This window comes from Peromyscus leucopus, chromosome 9 (assembly GCF_004664715.2).
Source record: "Peromyscus leucopus breed LL Stock chromosome 9, UCI_PerLeu_2.1, whole genome shotgun sequence".
NCBI classification, from domain to species: Eukaryota; Metazoa; Chordata; class Mammalia; order Rodentia; family Cricetidae; genus Peromyscus; species Peromyscus leucopus.
Genome location: NC_051070.1, coordinates 67,020,210 through 67,035,255, shown reverse-complemented (window position 1 = coordinate 67,035,255; position 15,046 = coordinate 67,020,210). Strand labels below are relative to the sequence as shown.

At 45.2% G+C, this 15,046-nt stretch overlaps 1 protein-coding gene and 1 pseudogene across 2 annotated transcripts in view; both read right to left on the bottom strand.

The window, feature by feature from the left end:
- Pspc1 (paraspeckle component 1) overlaps positions 1 to 1,037 on the bottom strand; it is a 64,755-nt gene extending 63,718 nt beyond the window's left edge. The window contains exons 1-2 of one of the 2 annotated variants that reach the window (XM_037208505.1): positions 815 to 1,037; positions 481 to 763 (exon numbers count right to left, since the gene is read on the bottom strand). In XM_037208505.1, coding sequence (XP_037064400.1) covers positions 481 to 763; positions 815 to 849 — 318 coding nt within the window. In that variant the 5' untranslated portion in view covers positions 850 to 1,037. Of the gene's footprint in view, positions 1 to 480 lie in introns of both variants that reach the window. The other variant, XM_028858133.2, reaches the window with a different exon arrangement.
- Positions 883 to 13,567, bottom strand: LOC119088443 (annotated as a pseudogene).
- Positions 13,568 to 15,046: the final 1,479 nt, after the last annotated feature.

Below are 15,046 nucleotides of genomic sequence, written 5' to 3'. Positions count from 1 at the left end.
AATTACTGTCAGGAGTGTGCAGACCTGGGCGCCTTAGGTTAGACAGCAGGCAGTGCAGAGTGAGAGGGGGCGGCTACTTGTGAAGATGCTGGGGATGGGACCTTGGGCCTTGAGCATCCTAGGCCAGAGTCCTGCCACTGAGCTACACCCCCTGTCCTTCAACGCGCATCCCCCACTGAAAGCGAAAGGATGATCTGGATCATTCTTTTAAGGAACAGGCCCGCGGCTGCTTACATTTCCCATCAAGTTCACATCCCCAATTCCGTCGGGCAAGACTGTCAACCAGGACACCGCCCGCCCGCCCTCCCGACCCCGCCCCCCTGCGGTACCCGGGCTCCCACCGCTACAAACCGGAGGCGAGCCGGGGACAGGGACGCTGTGGCGCCCTCGCCCCAAGCCGCAGCCCCCCGCAGCTTTTTTTTTTTTTTGCTTGTTTGTTTGTTTGTTTTTTGGTTTCCTCGCGCCCCGCCGCCGACTCACCAGGCGGATGAAGCCGAAGCCGCGGTCGCGGTTGATGAAGACCTCGCTGGGCTCGCCGTAGCGCTCGAAGAGCCTCTTGAAGTCCTCCTCCGTAATGTCGGTGGGCAGGTTCCCCACGAAGAGGCGGCAGCGCTGCGTGTACGTCTTCTCGCCCGGCTTGAGGAAACTCTTGATGTCGATGGTGAAGCCCATCTCCTCGTCCGGGTGCTCCTCGGAAGGCGCGGGTGGCGGCGCCTGCTCCCCGGCCAGCGTCAGCGCCATGGCCGCCGCGGCCACCGGCTCGCCCTCGCCGGCCGCCGACTCCAGGGCGCGAAGGCGAGCCGGGTTCTTCTCGATGCGCACTTGCTTCAGGTTTCCCCTTAACATCATCTTAGCCACGTTCGCCTCGGGTCCGGGTGTGGCCTACGCGTCCGTGTGCACACGTCCCCACATGTATCTATGGAAACGAAGCAAGGAGAGCCAGGTAAAAACCAGGGAGCCCGGCCTCCCCGCAATCGCGCCCGCCGTGGCCGAACGCTCAAAATGGCGCTGCTTCCAACCGCAGTTGGAAGAGGAGACGCGGGCGAGAGTCCCGCCCCCCTTCCGCCAACGCGCCTGCGCAAAGCCCGCACTCGGGGACCGTTTTGCAAGCCCGGCGCGTGCGCACACGGGGGGGGGGGGGGGGGCGAGCCGAGCGCAGTCCAGTCCGCTCCCGGGGACCTTGCATCCTAAGAGAGTGGAGAGACTATTGGGGGAGGGAGGTTTTTTTTTTTTTTTTTTTTTTTTTTTTTTTTTTTTTTTTTTGCTTTTTGCAACTAGATGTATTTACATATCCTAGGCTGGCCTTGAACTTTCGGTCCTCCCGCCTCAGCCCTGGGACACCCAGGTCAGACACAGAATGTAAGGAACAAATTATACCTGTGCAGTACTGTGTGAAAAATATAATAATTTAGGGAATGTATTTACCCTTTTAAATATTACGGTGATTGTCATTGAGTGGGAAAATGGAAACTTGCATATTTTCAGCACTGGGTAGACTAGGGAAGAAGGCTATGGAGTTCAAGGTCAACTTGGGCTACACAGCAAAGTGGTATTAAAAATTTTTTTTAAATCTTCTTCTTATATTTTTCTCTGTATATCCCTGGCTGTCCTTCCCTCTTTAGACCAGGTTGGCCTCGAACTCAGAAATCCACCTGCCTGTGCTGGGATTAAAGGCATGGACCACCATGCGTGACAAAATTTATATATTTTGTAAACAACATTTAATAAAACAGAATTTTTCTAATTGGGTGGTGGTGGCACAGGCCTTTAGACCCAGCGCTTGGGAGGCAGAGGCAGGCGGATCTCTGTGAGTTCGAGGCCAGCCTGGTCTACAGAGCAAGGTCCAGGACAGGCTCCAAAGCTACAGAGAAACCCTGTCTCAAAAAAAAAAAATTATATTTATATATATATATATATATAATATAATATATAAAAAATAAAATAATATTATATATGTATGTATATATATATGTATATATATATATATCCAACCAATTAAAAACACCTTTTGACAGGTATGGTAGCTCACACCTGTAATCCTAGTTAACACTTGGGAAGCAGAAAAGCCTGACAAAAATAATAAAATAATTAAAAACGATTTCCCAATTAAGCAATACAATTTTGTTTTTTCCAGAGCTGGGAACTGAACCCAAGCCTTTGCACATGTCATCACTGAGCTATGCCTGACCTACAATCCAATTTTCTGAAACAATTGTGTTTGTGTTTGGTTTAGTTTGGGGCAGGGGGTTGTTTGTTTTCTTTTCCAGACAAGGTCCCTTGTAGCCCTGATGTCCTGGAACTCTCTACATAGAGGAGGATGGCCTTGAACTCAAAGAGATTCACCTGCCTCTACCACTGCCTCTATCTCTGCCTTCTCCTCTGCCTCTACCTCTGTCTCCTCCTCCTCTGCCTCTTCCTCCTCTACCTCCACCTCTGCCTCCATCTCCACCTCCTGTACCTCTGCCTCTACCTCCTCTACCTCTGCCTCCACCTCCTCTGCCTCCACCTCCTCTGCCTCCACCTCCTCTGCCTCCACCTCCTCTGCCTCCACCTCCTCTGCCTCCTTCTCCTCTGCCTCCACCTCTGAGATCTGTGGTTAAAGGCTTGTACCACCATGCCAGTATGTTGTTGATTATTGACTTCAGAGAAGAACTCCAATGGAGTAGCTTATAAAATTAGTATAATCAGAGGCTGGCAGTGGTGGCACATTCCCTTAGACCCAGCACTGGAGAGATAACGACAGATGGATCTCTGATTTCAAGGATAGCCTCATCTACAGAGCAAGTTCTAGGACCGCCAAGGTTACACAGAGAACCCCTGTATCAAAAAACAGAACAAAAACAAAATTAGTATAATCAGACCATGAATTTCTATAGAGCACAGACTTAAGTATCACAAACTCATTCTGTAAGGATTCAAGGAGCAAAACTTGAAGATTTGTAAGCAGTTCCGAATCTCTCAACTCAACATATGGTTTCTGGCATATACAAGGTGAATCCTGGAAGACCGTGAAAAGCAACTAAATTCACATGCTGCTCCACAAGGAGTTCAGCAGTTTCTCATTAAAGTCAGTATTTTTTTTCCGATAGGAAACTCAAGAGCTGGAGAGATGGCTCAGTGATTAAGGGCACCAGCTGTTCTTTCAAGGAGAACCTGGCTTCCAACACCCACATGGCTGCTCACAATCCAGTTACATGGATCTGACACCAGGTCCTGAGCAGCAGGCATACACATGGCACACATACATACAGGCAAACATTCATACTTATATGAAAGTTTTTCTTTTAATTAATAAAAATATGAAGCCTATTTTTTTATTATTATTTATTAATTAAATAAATTTATTCCTTTCATTTTACATCTAGACCGCAGGTTCTCCTCCCTCCTATCCTCCCAATCCCTCCCCTCACCTTTCCCCCAAACCCTATTCTTAAATATTTATCCAAGTAAAATAAAAATCATATTCATACAGAATCTTTTATGCAAATTTTCTTAGGAGCTTTACTTGTTTGTGGCAGGTTCTCCTATACTTTGGGCTGCATGTGTAGCTGAGAGTGACCTTGAAATCATGACCTTATGTCTTCAGCTTTCAAGCGCTGGGGTCATGAATGTGCATCACCATAGCAAGCTGCAGAGGGTGGGGAGGTGCTCGTACTTCATTTGAAATCAACAAAAACTGGAAACAAAGCCTTGCACTGGTGAGGAGATTAAGTATTGTGTTTGGTGGTGTGGTTTTGTTCTCATTTTGTTGTTTTGTTTTGAGACAGTCTCACTAAGTAGCCCTGCTTGTTCTGGAACTTGCTATGTAGACCAACCTGGCCTGGAACTCAGTGAGATCTACCTGTCTTTGCCACCCAACTGCTGGTAACAGAAACAGAGACACTTTATTGAGAAATAAAGTCACCAGATGGTGGTGGCACATGCCTTTAGTCCCAGCACTTAGGAGTCAGAGACAGGTGGGTCTCTGTGAGTTCAGGGCCAGCCTGGTTTACAGAGCTAGTTCCAGGGCAGCCATGGCTACACAGAGAAACTCTGTCTAAAAACACCCAAAGAAAAGGAAAAAGAAAAGGGCATTTCCAAAAATGGGAGTGAGCTTGAGAACGGGAAAGGCACATGCTCAGAAGCCTAAATAGCATAAATTGTGGTGAAATATTACTCAAAAATAAACTACTAGGACAGTTAGCACGGTGACTCAAGAAGCTTCATACTAGATGGGTGTAGTGGCACACACCTTTGATCCCAGCACTAGGAGACAGAGGCAGGTGAATCACTGTCAGTTCCTGGCCAGCAAGGACTAAAACAGACTGTTAATCCCACCAATCAGAAATAGGACCATTACCACAGTTTAAAATCACATACTAGCCAGGTGGATGGGCTCTGGCTAGGTCCATACCTAAGTTCCTGGTAAACAGGCCCTGAATCAAGTATCGCAAGGTCTTAAGAAAGAAAACCCATAATTCATTGCATTTCCCATTAGGTCCAATCAGGGGCAAACATACATCCTGACATATTTCCTGCTCCTAAACTCCCGCCCACATGTGATCAAGCACATCCTGTGCAGATGGGTCAAACAAACTTGTTTAGGGGAGTGAAAACATGTGGCTTGTTATCTCCCATAAACAATAGCCTCCAGCATTTCAGGAACTATATGTCCTTGAGCAAGGAGCTTGCAGATCAGAGGCATTTTTGTTTCATGGTTTTCTAAGGCATAGTAATTAAAACTTGAAATGTAACTTTGGCTCTCACATGATGAAATTGTCTAGTGGTAGTGACTATACAACTATCAAAACAATGCTTGTCAAAACTTACAGAATTGTATACTGGAATTTAAATTACAGGTCAAGGCTTGGTGGCTCACAGATGTCATCAATGTTAGGATTCCGCCTCTCCAGCTATATGACCACCAATGCGCAGTTCAGTAGCTAAGGAAGGAGTCTTACTTCTTACGTCATCAGTGTGCTGCGTGATTGTGCAAATGCGTGCAGCGGTCTCGCAAATGAGCATACATGGCGTAGCTCCCTAAGCCCACCTGTGCAGGGGAATCCTTAAAAAGCTGGACACAGACTCCTCCCCTCTCTTCTGCTCTCTCCTCCTCCCCCTCCTCTCTCCTGGGTTTTGTCGTGCCTCTGACCTTTCCTCACACGGAAACCAGTGCCACTTTTTTTTTTTTTAAAGATTTATTTATTTACTATGTAAACAGTATTCTGCCTGCATGTGTCCCTGCAGGCCAGAAGAGGGCACCAGACCTCATTACAAGTGGTTGTGAGCCACCATGTGGTTGCTGGGAATTGAACTCAGGACCTCTGGAAGAGCAGTCGGTGCTCTTACCCACTGAGCCACCTCTCCAGCCCGCCACTTATTTTTTAAAACCAACAAAGCACATGGAAGGCCGAGATAAGAGGACTGCTGAGACCAGCCTGGGCTACATAGTGAGTTATAGGTCAGCTTGGGCTGCAAATTAGACCCTGCCTCAAACACAAATGAGCTGGAGAGATGGTGCAGTGGTTTTCCAGAAGACCCAGGTTCAATTCCCAGCACCAACATGGCAGCTCACAACTGTCTGTATCACCAGTTTCAGAGAATCTGAAATTTTCACACACTTACATATATGCAGGTGAAACACCAATGCACATAAAATAAAAATTAAAAAAAAAATGGCGCTGGAGAGATGGCTCATCATTAAGAGCACTGACTGTTCTTCCAGGGTTCATTCCCGGACCCCACATGGTGGTGGTGGTGGGGGCAAAACAGCTTGACCACACAGCTGCCATGACAGGTGTAGAGGCCCAGACACAGCTGGGAGGCAATACCTGGACCCAGGAAAAGCCATACGCAGACCCCATGCAGTGGGGCCTGCATCTAAGGGGAAAAACCTGACATTTCAAACATTCCCTATACCCCTAGACAAATGTCAGCCAATCAGGGTCCTGAACCCTGGAAATCCCCTCACCCCAACCTCTGTTATGATAAAACAACAACAACACCCTGCCTGAGCTTGGGGCTCTCTGCTCTCACTGCTGCATCGGACAGAAAGCTCAAGCTCCGAGCTTGAAAATAAAGGCTCTCTGCTTTTACTTATGGGATTTGGTCTCTGTGGTGGTCTTTTGGAGGTCCCTGAGATCTGGGCATAACAATGACAGTTCACAACTGTCTGTAACTCCAAGATTTGGTACTCTCACACAGACATATATGCAGGTGAGACCCCAGCACATAAAATAAGAATAAATTAAAAAAGAAAGGAAAAAAATCAACCAAAAAGACATACGCTATCCAAAAAATAAAATGGCATCAAGACTAATTAATCACTTATTTATTTCCCTTAGTCACTATCCAAATTTGAACCTCTCAGAGTCTAACCTCAAGAGTTCTCTACATGCCTCAATCTGATCCAGTTTCCTCCAGCCCTTCCAGTTGCTCCAAAACCTTCTGAGAACTGAGTCTTTAGAAACTGTCAACAAAATCCTCCAGCCTTAATTCTTCCTGTCTGTCTGCCTTCCTGCTTTAAATACAGCTTGTTTCCTCTGAGGACTGCTGTTCCTATGACTCTCTCTATCAACTGCCTGGTGGGATTATAGATTACACATCTGTAATCAGCATTTGAGAGGCTGGCTGAGTCGGGAGGATCAAACACGTGCAGCCAACATAGAGGACAAAGTCCCCACTCAGGCTGGGCTACAGAATAAATTACCCAGGCAGTGGTGGCGCAGCCTTTAACCCCAGCGCTGGGGAGGCAGAGGCAGGTAATCTCTGAGTTCAAGACCAGCCTTCATCTCTCAACTGTAAGACCATTTGTTCCCTTCTTCCTTTGACGAAAATCCTAACTCATAAAAGCTCATCCCAAGACTGGCAGTAGTGGCAAACGCCTTTAATGTTAGCATTTACCATTACCTGGCCAGCCCCTTGGGGACCTAGCCAGTAATCAGGCAGTACCTTAGTCCGCTCAGGGTCCTGACTAGTCATCCTGTGTAGCCCATTTGTTCACGTGCTAAGCCCATTTTAAGGGTGGGCTCTGCCCACCTTTCCCTCTCTCTCCCCAGGAGGCTGCATCTGCACCTCCTCTCTTCCCACCTCCTGTCTCTTTTCGCCCTCTCTCTTCCTCCCTCATTCTTCTTCTCCTCCCTTCTTCTCCTCAGCCTCCAGAAGCACACTCCGTGTTCCTTCTTCCCTTCCCTAAATAAAATCCTCTATGTGAGCGCAAGAACTGGCCCTACTTCCATGTGGAATCACCCACTCTTCTTTTCGATCCCACTGGATAAACTGCCAAAGTTTTTCCTCTAAGGCTCCTCTTATCATCCTCTTGGTTTTTTTGTTTCAACAGTTAATCTGTCTGATCTTCTGAAATGATCAATTTCTTGATCTGTTCTGGTGTATTGTGCACCTAGATGGCAAATAAACATGTCAAGCTTAATGTGTCCAGGGCTGGGCATGACAGTGAGTGCCTCCAATCCCAGAAGTTGGGAATGGGGGTAGAAGGATCAATTCAAAGTCATCTTCTGCTTCCTGGTGAGTTCAAGGACCAAGACCCTGTCTCAAATAAATACCTTAAACCCCCACAAAGCAATGTGTTCAGACCAAGGCTCTTAGCTTTCCCCACAGTAAGCTCACCCAGTCCTTTCTATTTGAGGAAGGCACTGTCTTTCATCCACATCATGAAACCAACACTCAACTGAAGCCTTTCTTACCACATCCTCAGTATCCAACCAGCAAATATTTTTGGTTCTGTTTTGAAAAGATATCCAAGGTTAGAGAGATGGCTCATGATTAAGAACACTTAGTGCTCTTGCAGAGGACCCAGTTTGGATTTCAGCCCCAACAAGTTGGCTGACAAGCACCCAAAGCTCCAGTTCCAGGGAATCTGAAGCTCTCTTTTGTCTCCTTGGGCAACTGCACACATATTGTGCATATAAACATTTGCAGGTACACACAAATACACATAATGTTATTTAATAAGATAGCCCATACACAAATGTTCTATGCTAACTCATCTTCTGCTAAATGCTAATTATTATCTAATAATGACCATGGTTGTCTTAGTCAGGTTTCTGTTGCTGTGAGGAGACACCATGATCATGTCTACTCTTAAAAAGAAAAACGTTTAATGGAGTGGCTTATAGTTTCAGAGGTTTAGTCCATTATCATCACGGCAGGCAACATGGCAGTGTGCAGTCAGACATGGTGCTGGAGAAGGAGCTGAGAGTTCCACATCTTGATCCACGAGCAACAGGAAGTGAACTGAATGTCACACTGAACAAAGCTTGAGCAAAGGAGATCTGAAAGCCCACCCCCACAGTGACACATTTCCTCCTACAGGGCAACACCTACCCCAACAAAGCTACACCTCCTAATAATGCCACCATCTATGAGCTTACGAATGTCAATTACATTCAAACAACCATATATCTAGTTCTGCTTTTGCCTTATGAGGCAACACATTTGTTCAAAATTACTAACTCCATTACATCAGAATGTAACTATATTTGGAAAGAGGGTCTCTAAAGAGACAATTATGACTAAATAACATCAAAAGGGTGGAAGCAAAATTAACACAGCTAATGTCAATATTCAATATGAGGAGAAAAGATTATGGCACACCTAAAAGCCAGAGAAAACAGCCAATAGAGGTCTCAGAATGAAACTACTCTGCTCACACCCTCTCCCTGCACTCTAAGCTTCCAGCACTGAGGAGATGTGTTTCTATTGTTTAAACCACTAAGTGTTGTACTTTTGAAAATAGTTTGTTTTTATGTGTGTGAGTGTTTCGGCTGTATACATATGTCTATGCACCACTTGTGTGCCTGGTACCCATGGAGGACAGAAGAGGATATCAGATCTGTGGGAGTTTCTGGGAGTCCAGCTCCGACCTGCTCCCACGTATTGAAGGGTTCTTGGGTGGAGGAGAGAAGAATGAGGAAATATTAGGTAGAAAGATAGACCTAGATGATAAGAAACACAGAGACATGGAATAGCTTCGGGGGGGGCAGTGGATCAATACCCAGTCACCCAGAAATTTATTCAAAAGGGCTTTTTATAATATGCCAAAGGGAGAGGCAAAAGACCTCCCCCTTGCATGATCAATGCACACCATACAGTCAAGTGTAGACCCTTCCAAACAACTGGCAAACACACCTGTGGCCAAATTATCTCCTTATGCAGCCCTGCTGGATAAAGCAAGCTCAAATTCTCTGACCTTGAGTAAGGCCTTAATAGCCTCTGAGGGCTCCCACACAGATCTCCTGGAACTGGAGTTACAGACAGTTGTGAGCAGCCAGCGCTCTTAACCACTGAGACATCTCTCTAGCCCAAATCCCTGGTACCTTTAAAACAACAACAACAAATCATATTTATTTAGAAGTGTGGTAGGTAGCCATTCCAGCTTTGGTCTGGAAGTTCCAACCCCCATTGAGGTTTTGGTAACTGTCATTCCTACAAGGCGGGGCCAAGGGAGGACTCTGAAGACCCGAAATCCGGATGCACCCTCTCTCTTGGTTCCTGGACCCAGGACGCTGCAGGTAGACCAAGCCGAGTTCTTTAGAGAACACTGCCAGACTGCGCCACACCTTTCCCAGACCCTGCTACCTACCTATCCCTTCACTTGTAAGTTACCCCAAAAAATAAACCTCCCTTTTAACTATGTGGAGTGGCCTTAATAATTTCACCAATATAGAAGCATTGAGAACATCAACAAAACAGCTGCATTTTTTTTTCACACTTACAGAGCGGTATTCAGTTAACAGGCAATAATTATTTTTATATAAACTGAATCATAGACAACTGAACAAGGAAAAAATAAACCCTACTGTCTCCATATGTAAAGAACCTGCTATAATTTCTATGCCAATTTACAACCCTCAGACTGTACCAAGCTACGCTAGTGGTACAGTTAGTTAATAGGACAGGGATATTTAAAGACTTGTTCAGTAGTGCGTTAACAATACAAAAAAGACAATGTATAATTTAAAAACCAACCTCTCACAGTCTTACATTTCAATGTATTTTTTTTCTTTAAAGGTGAGTTGTGGGGCTGAAGAGATGACTTGGTTGTTAAGAACACTGACTGCTCTTCCAAAGGACCCAGGTTCAATTCCTAGGCTCTACATTTACAACTGTAACTCCAGTTTCAGGGGATTCAACACCCTCACATAGACATACATGCAGACAAATCATCAATGCATATAAAATAAAAATAAATAATTTTAAAAAGGGGATGAGTTATGAAAGGGGGTTCTTGAATGCTTTATAGACAAGAAAAAACCTGCTAGAACCAACTTATTTATTTTTATTTCATTTTATTTTTATTGTTGTTGTTTGAGACAGGGTTTCTCTGTGTAACAGCTGTGGTTGTCCTGGGACTCTGTAGACCAGGCTGGCCTCAAACTCACAGAGATCTGCCTACCTCTGCTTCCTGAGTGCTGGGATTAAAAGCGTGCGCCACCACTGCCCAGCCTTGCTAGAACCAACTTATTCATCATCATTTTTCTTTTTCTTTTCTTTTTTTTTTTATCCTGGAACTCACTCTGTAGACCAGCCTGACATCGAACTCACAGAGATTGGCCTGCCTCTGCCTCCTGAGTGCTGGAATTAAAGGTGTGTGCCACCAGCACCCAGCTATCATCTCCTTCTTCATCTTCTTCCTCCTCTTCCTCATCCTCTTTGTCCTCTTCTTCATTTGCTTGCTCTTTGCAGCCCTGACCACCTCCCTTTTTCCTCTGCATCAGGTTTACCTTTAGCTCTGTAGGCAGCTACATTCTTTTCATAGTTCTCCTTTAGCCTAATAGCCTTCTTCTCCTTAGGCGGCTTGTTATCTGCAACAGTGTTGTTCTACATTGTTAGGTGACAAAATTCTTCCTGAGGGACACAACATACAAGTCTACTCACCCAGATAGGGATCCCAGGACAGGCCGAAGAACAGACACCACCAAAGTCCAACTTGGTGAAGCAGAGCATTATTGGGATTACTTTCAGGGATATGAGTGAGGAGTGCTTATTGGAGCAGAAATGACTCAAAGACATTTGTATTATCAGGGCCCACCTGAACCTGGGGGACAGCTCACAAAAGCTGAGAACCTAGAGCACACTGCACAGCCTGCAGGCAGCTCAGTAGGCTGGAGAGAGCACTTATCCAGTGCCTTAGATCGTCTAAACCTCTTCCAGGCAGCTTGGCTGGTTCCTACTCCTTCTGTCATCTTTGTAGCTTGGCTTGTCTGAGTCTTCTTTGCAGCTCTGTTCCTTCAGTCTCTAAGAAACTCTCAGTGTAGGCAGAAGTTTCTGTTCCACCAACAACTTCCAAATACCCAGAAGCTGCTTCCCAAATTACCACACAGAAGCTTATATTAATTATAACTGCCTGGCCATGAGCTCAGGCTTATTACTGACTAGCTCTTACACTTAAATTGATATACCATAATTCTTATCTACGTTTAGCCACGTGACTTGGTACCTTTTCTCAGGTTGGGATTCTCATCTTGCTTCCTCTGCGTCTGTTGTATAAACTGGACATACAGTACCCATAGGAAAATGACCACTGAATTTTGCCAACACAAGGTGAGATGATCCTTCAGGTTCTTGCTTTGCAGAGGAGACTGCCAGATATTCTGCAGGACACAGGGAAAAGTGATTGAGAGACTCTAGATCTATAGGCTGAAGATGGATGCCCCAACTTTGCAGAGGAACTTTGGGTCACTGTCTAGGCAGCCAGCTATCTCTGTCATTCAACATTTTTGGAAGTTGCTTAAAATGTACTTCCTGTTTTCTTAGGTAATATTATATCCTTCTGGAGTCTTTGATGTAGTTGAAGACTAGACAGTTATAATTTTCCTTGGTTATGACAAAAGATAAATTAGATATGAAACTTTAGATTCACAAATATAGGATAGATGACAAAATGTTTAATTTTGCCAAATACAAATAGACTAGATATTGTAACTGTAATTCTTACTTGATAACTGTTTGTTATATATAATTTTACTATATTAAACCTAAAACCTTCCTTTTTTATTAGATAGAAAGGGGGAAGTGCTAGGGGATATCTTTCTGTATGCTGTGAATATATATTGTTCCCAATGGTTAATAAATAAGTTGCTTTTGCCTTTGGCAAGGCAGCTTAGAGGTAGGTGGGAAATTCAAGGAGAGAGTCAGGAAAGAGAAAGGCAGAGTCTGGAGAGATGCCCGCTGCCCAAGGAGCAACATGCCAGTAGACTGGTAAAGCCATGGAACACGTGGCAAAACATAGATTAATAGAAATGGGTTAATTTAAGATATAAGAGCTAGTTAGCAAGAGGCCTGCCATCAGCCATACAGGTTGTAAATAATATTAAGCATCTGAATGATTATTTTATAAGTGGCTGTGGGACCGTGAGGCCAGGAGGGACCAGATAAAACTTTTGACTACACTCTGTTTTTATTGCTTACTCTGGCAGGAAGGGGACTAGTGAATCTGGTCAGTTTCAAGGACTTCCTGACTCTCCTTTGAGTTGTTTACCCTTCTGTTTATTCCTTCTGCAGGATGGAATATTTTAATCTCAGAAGACATTGTCACAGAACATGCATCTCTCCCAGGTTCTTCACAGTATCACCAATAGATAGCCAGGATGTTCTGCTTTGGGTTGGGGCAATATTCAGAACAGAGCAAGAAGAAGGCCTCAGGAAGCCTCTTGGGCACACTGGGGTCCTTGAACTCCTTTTTGGTTTCATCTTATAGGGCAATTATAGGTTTTCTTTTTTCTCTTTTTGTTTTTTAAGACAGAGTTTTTCTCTGTGTCACCCTGGCTGTCCTAGAACTCACTCTGTAGACCAGGCTGGCCTTAAACTCATATAGATCCACCTGCCTCTGCCTCTGAGTGCTGGGACTAAAGGCACACACCACCACTGCCTGGCCATAATTTTCCATTTTTTAAAACACTTTATTATTATTGTTGTTATTGTTATTTTGAGACAAGATCTCTCTGTGTAGCCCTGGCTATTCTGAAGCTCCCAATGCAGACCAAGCTAGCCTCAAATTCCAACTTTTTCAAATTTTCCTGCTTCGGCCTCCCAAGTGCTAGGGTTTAAGTGTAGCTAGTCTGCAAGCATAGATTTCCTCCTTTTTTCTGCATACATGGTCTCCCACCTCCCTGAGCTCTTAGAGAATTGAGAAGTTGACAGAAGCATCTGAGTACTTCTTGTGCTCCCTGGAAGGAAAGTTTGCACAGAGAATTCATCTGATGGAATTTAGCCTCTCCGCTCCTTAGGATCTCATTTGCCTGTATTTAGTTGATTTTCTTGAAGGCACAGAGTGGCCTAGTACTCACCAGGCTCTCATTGCCCAGCCCTGTCTCTATGGAGTTCAATGTACTACAACCCCTGGTACATTTTAAAGGCAACTTTAAAAAGCTAGTAATACTGGATCAGTAGAAATACTCAGGCAGAAGACTGCTTTTTGTTTTTTGTTTTTTTGGGGAAATGACTCTAGTAGAAGACTGAAGGATAGAGCTGTCATGGAGGAGCTTCCAGAGAGCTAGCAGGAAATTATGCCATGACTGTTAGTAGTCTGACCTGCACCTTGGAGACCCGCCCAGCGTCCTGACGTCATCATACGTTAAAGCCCCCTTAAGAAGAAACCCTCCATCGTCAGAGTTAATGCACACTTCTTTCTCTCCCACTCCCCACTCCCTCTCTCCTTTCTCCTCCCCTCCCCCTAATCCTGAAATAAACTCTTTTCTACTTGAACATATGCTTGGGGTGTGAGTAGCTTTCCATCCTGCCATGGCACCCGCAGCCGCCGCTGCTGCACCCAAATGGCGTGTCCTACCTTGGTCCAAACCGCCAAAGCATCCAGTACTGTATCATAACAAAGACAAAAGAAAATTTCCTGGCAATGGTGCTGCACACCTTTAATCCCAGCACTCTGGAGGCAGAGGCAGGCAGATCTCTATGAGTTTGAGGCCAACCTGGTCTACAAAGTAAGTTCCAGGACAGCCAGGGCTACACAGAGAAATCCTGTCTGGAAAAACAAACAAAAAATATAAGTAAGGGGCTAAGTATGGTGCACACCTGCCTTTAATCCCAGTACTCTGGAGGCATAGACAAACAGTTCTGTATGAGTTTGAGGACAGCCTGGTCTACATAGTAAATTCCAGGCCAGCAAGGGTTATATAGTCTTTTAAAAAAAAGTCAGCCATGTGGTTGTGGCTCATGCTTTTAGTTCCATCATTCAGGAGGCAGCAGACAGAACTCTGCTGTGAGTTCGAGGCCACAGGAAACTGGACTAGGGATCCAGTTTCAGGACAGCCAGTGCTACACAGGGAAACCTTGTCTCAAAAACAAAAATGTCATAAAATAAGGGGAGGGGGCGCTGGAGAGTTGGCTCAGTAGATAATCAAACCCATTGTTCTTGGAGAGGAACCAAGTTCAGTTTCCAGCACCCACATCCAGCAGCTTACAACTGCCTGTAACTCCAACTACAGATAGTTGTTAGCAGCCATGTAGGCGCTGGGAAACCAACCCAAGTCTCCTGCAAAACCAACCATTTCTCCTAACCTCCAAGCCATCTTCCAGTCCCTTCTGCCCGCTTTAAACACTAACCGTCTCTGTTTCATTTCACTCTGTCTCTGTGGCTGTGATAAAAGAAATTTAAGGAACAAAGGATTTGGTTAGTTTTAACTCACAGTTCATCATCCCAAGGAAGCTGAAGAGGCAGTAATTTGAAGCAGATCATCACATTCCAGCCACAGTCAAGAGAAGAACACTGAATTCACGAATGCATGCCAATGCTCAGCTCGCTTCTCTTGAACACCCTCTGCCTAGGGAATGGTTCCACCCACAATTAAGACGCCACTTCCTGCAGCGTGGTGGTGGTGCACTCAGGAAGCAGAGGCAGAGGCAGGTGGATCTCTGTGAGTTCCAGACCAGCCTGGTCTCAGAGTGAGTTCCAGCCAAGACTACACAGAGAAACCCTGTTTTGAAAAACAAACAAACAGAAAGCTGGGTCTTCCCACCCCAACTAACATAATAAAAATAATCACCCACAGACATGCTGAGTGGCCCATCTCCCCAGGTGATCTAGATTTTG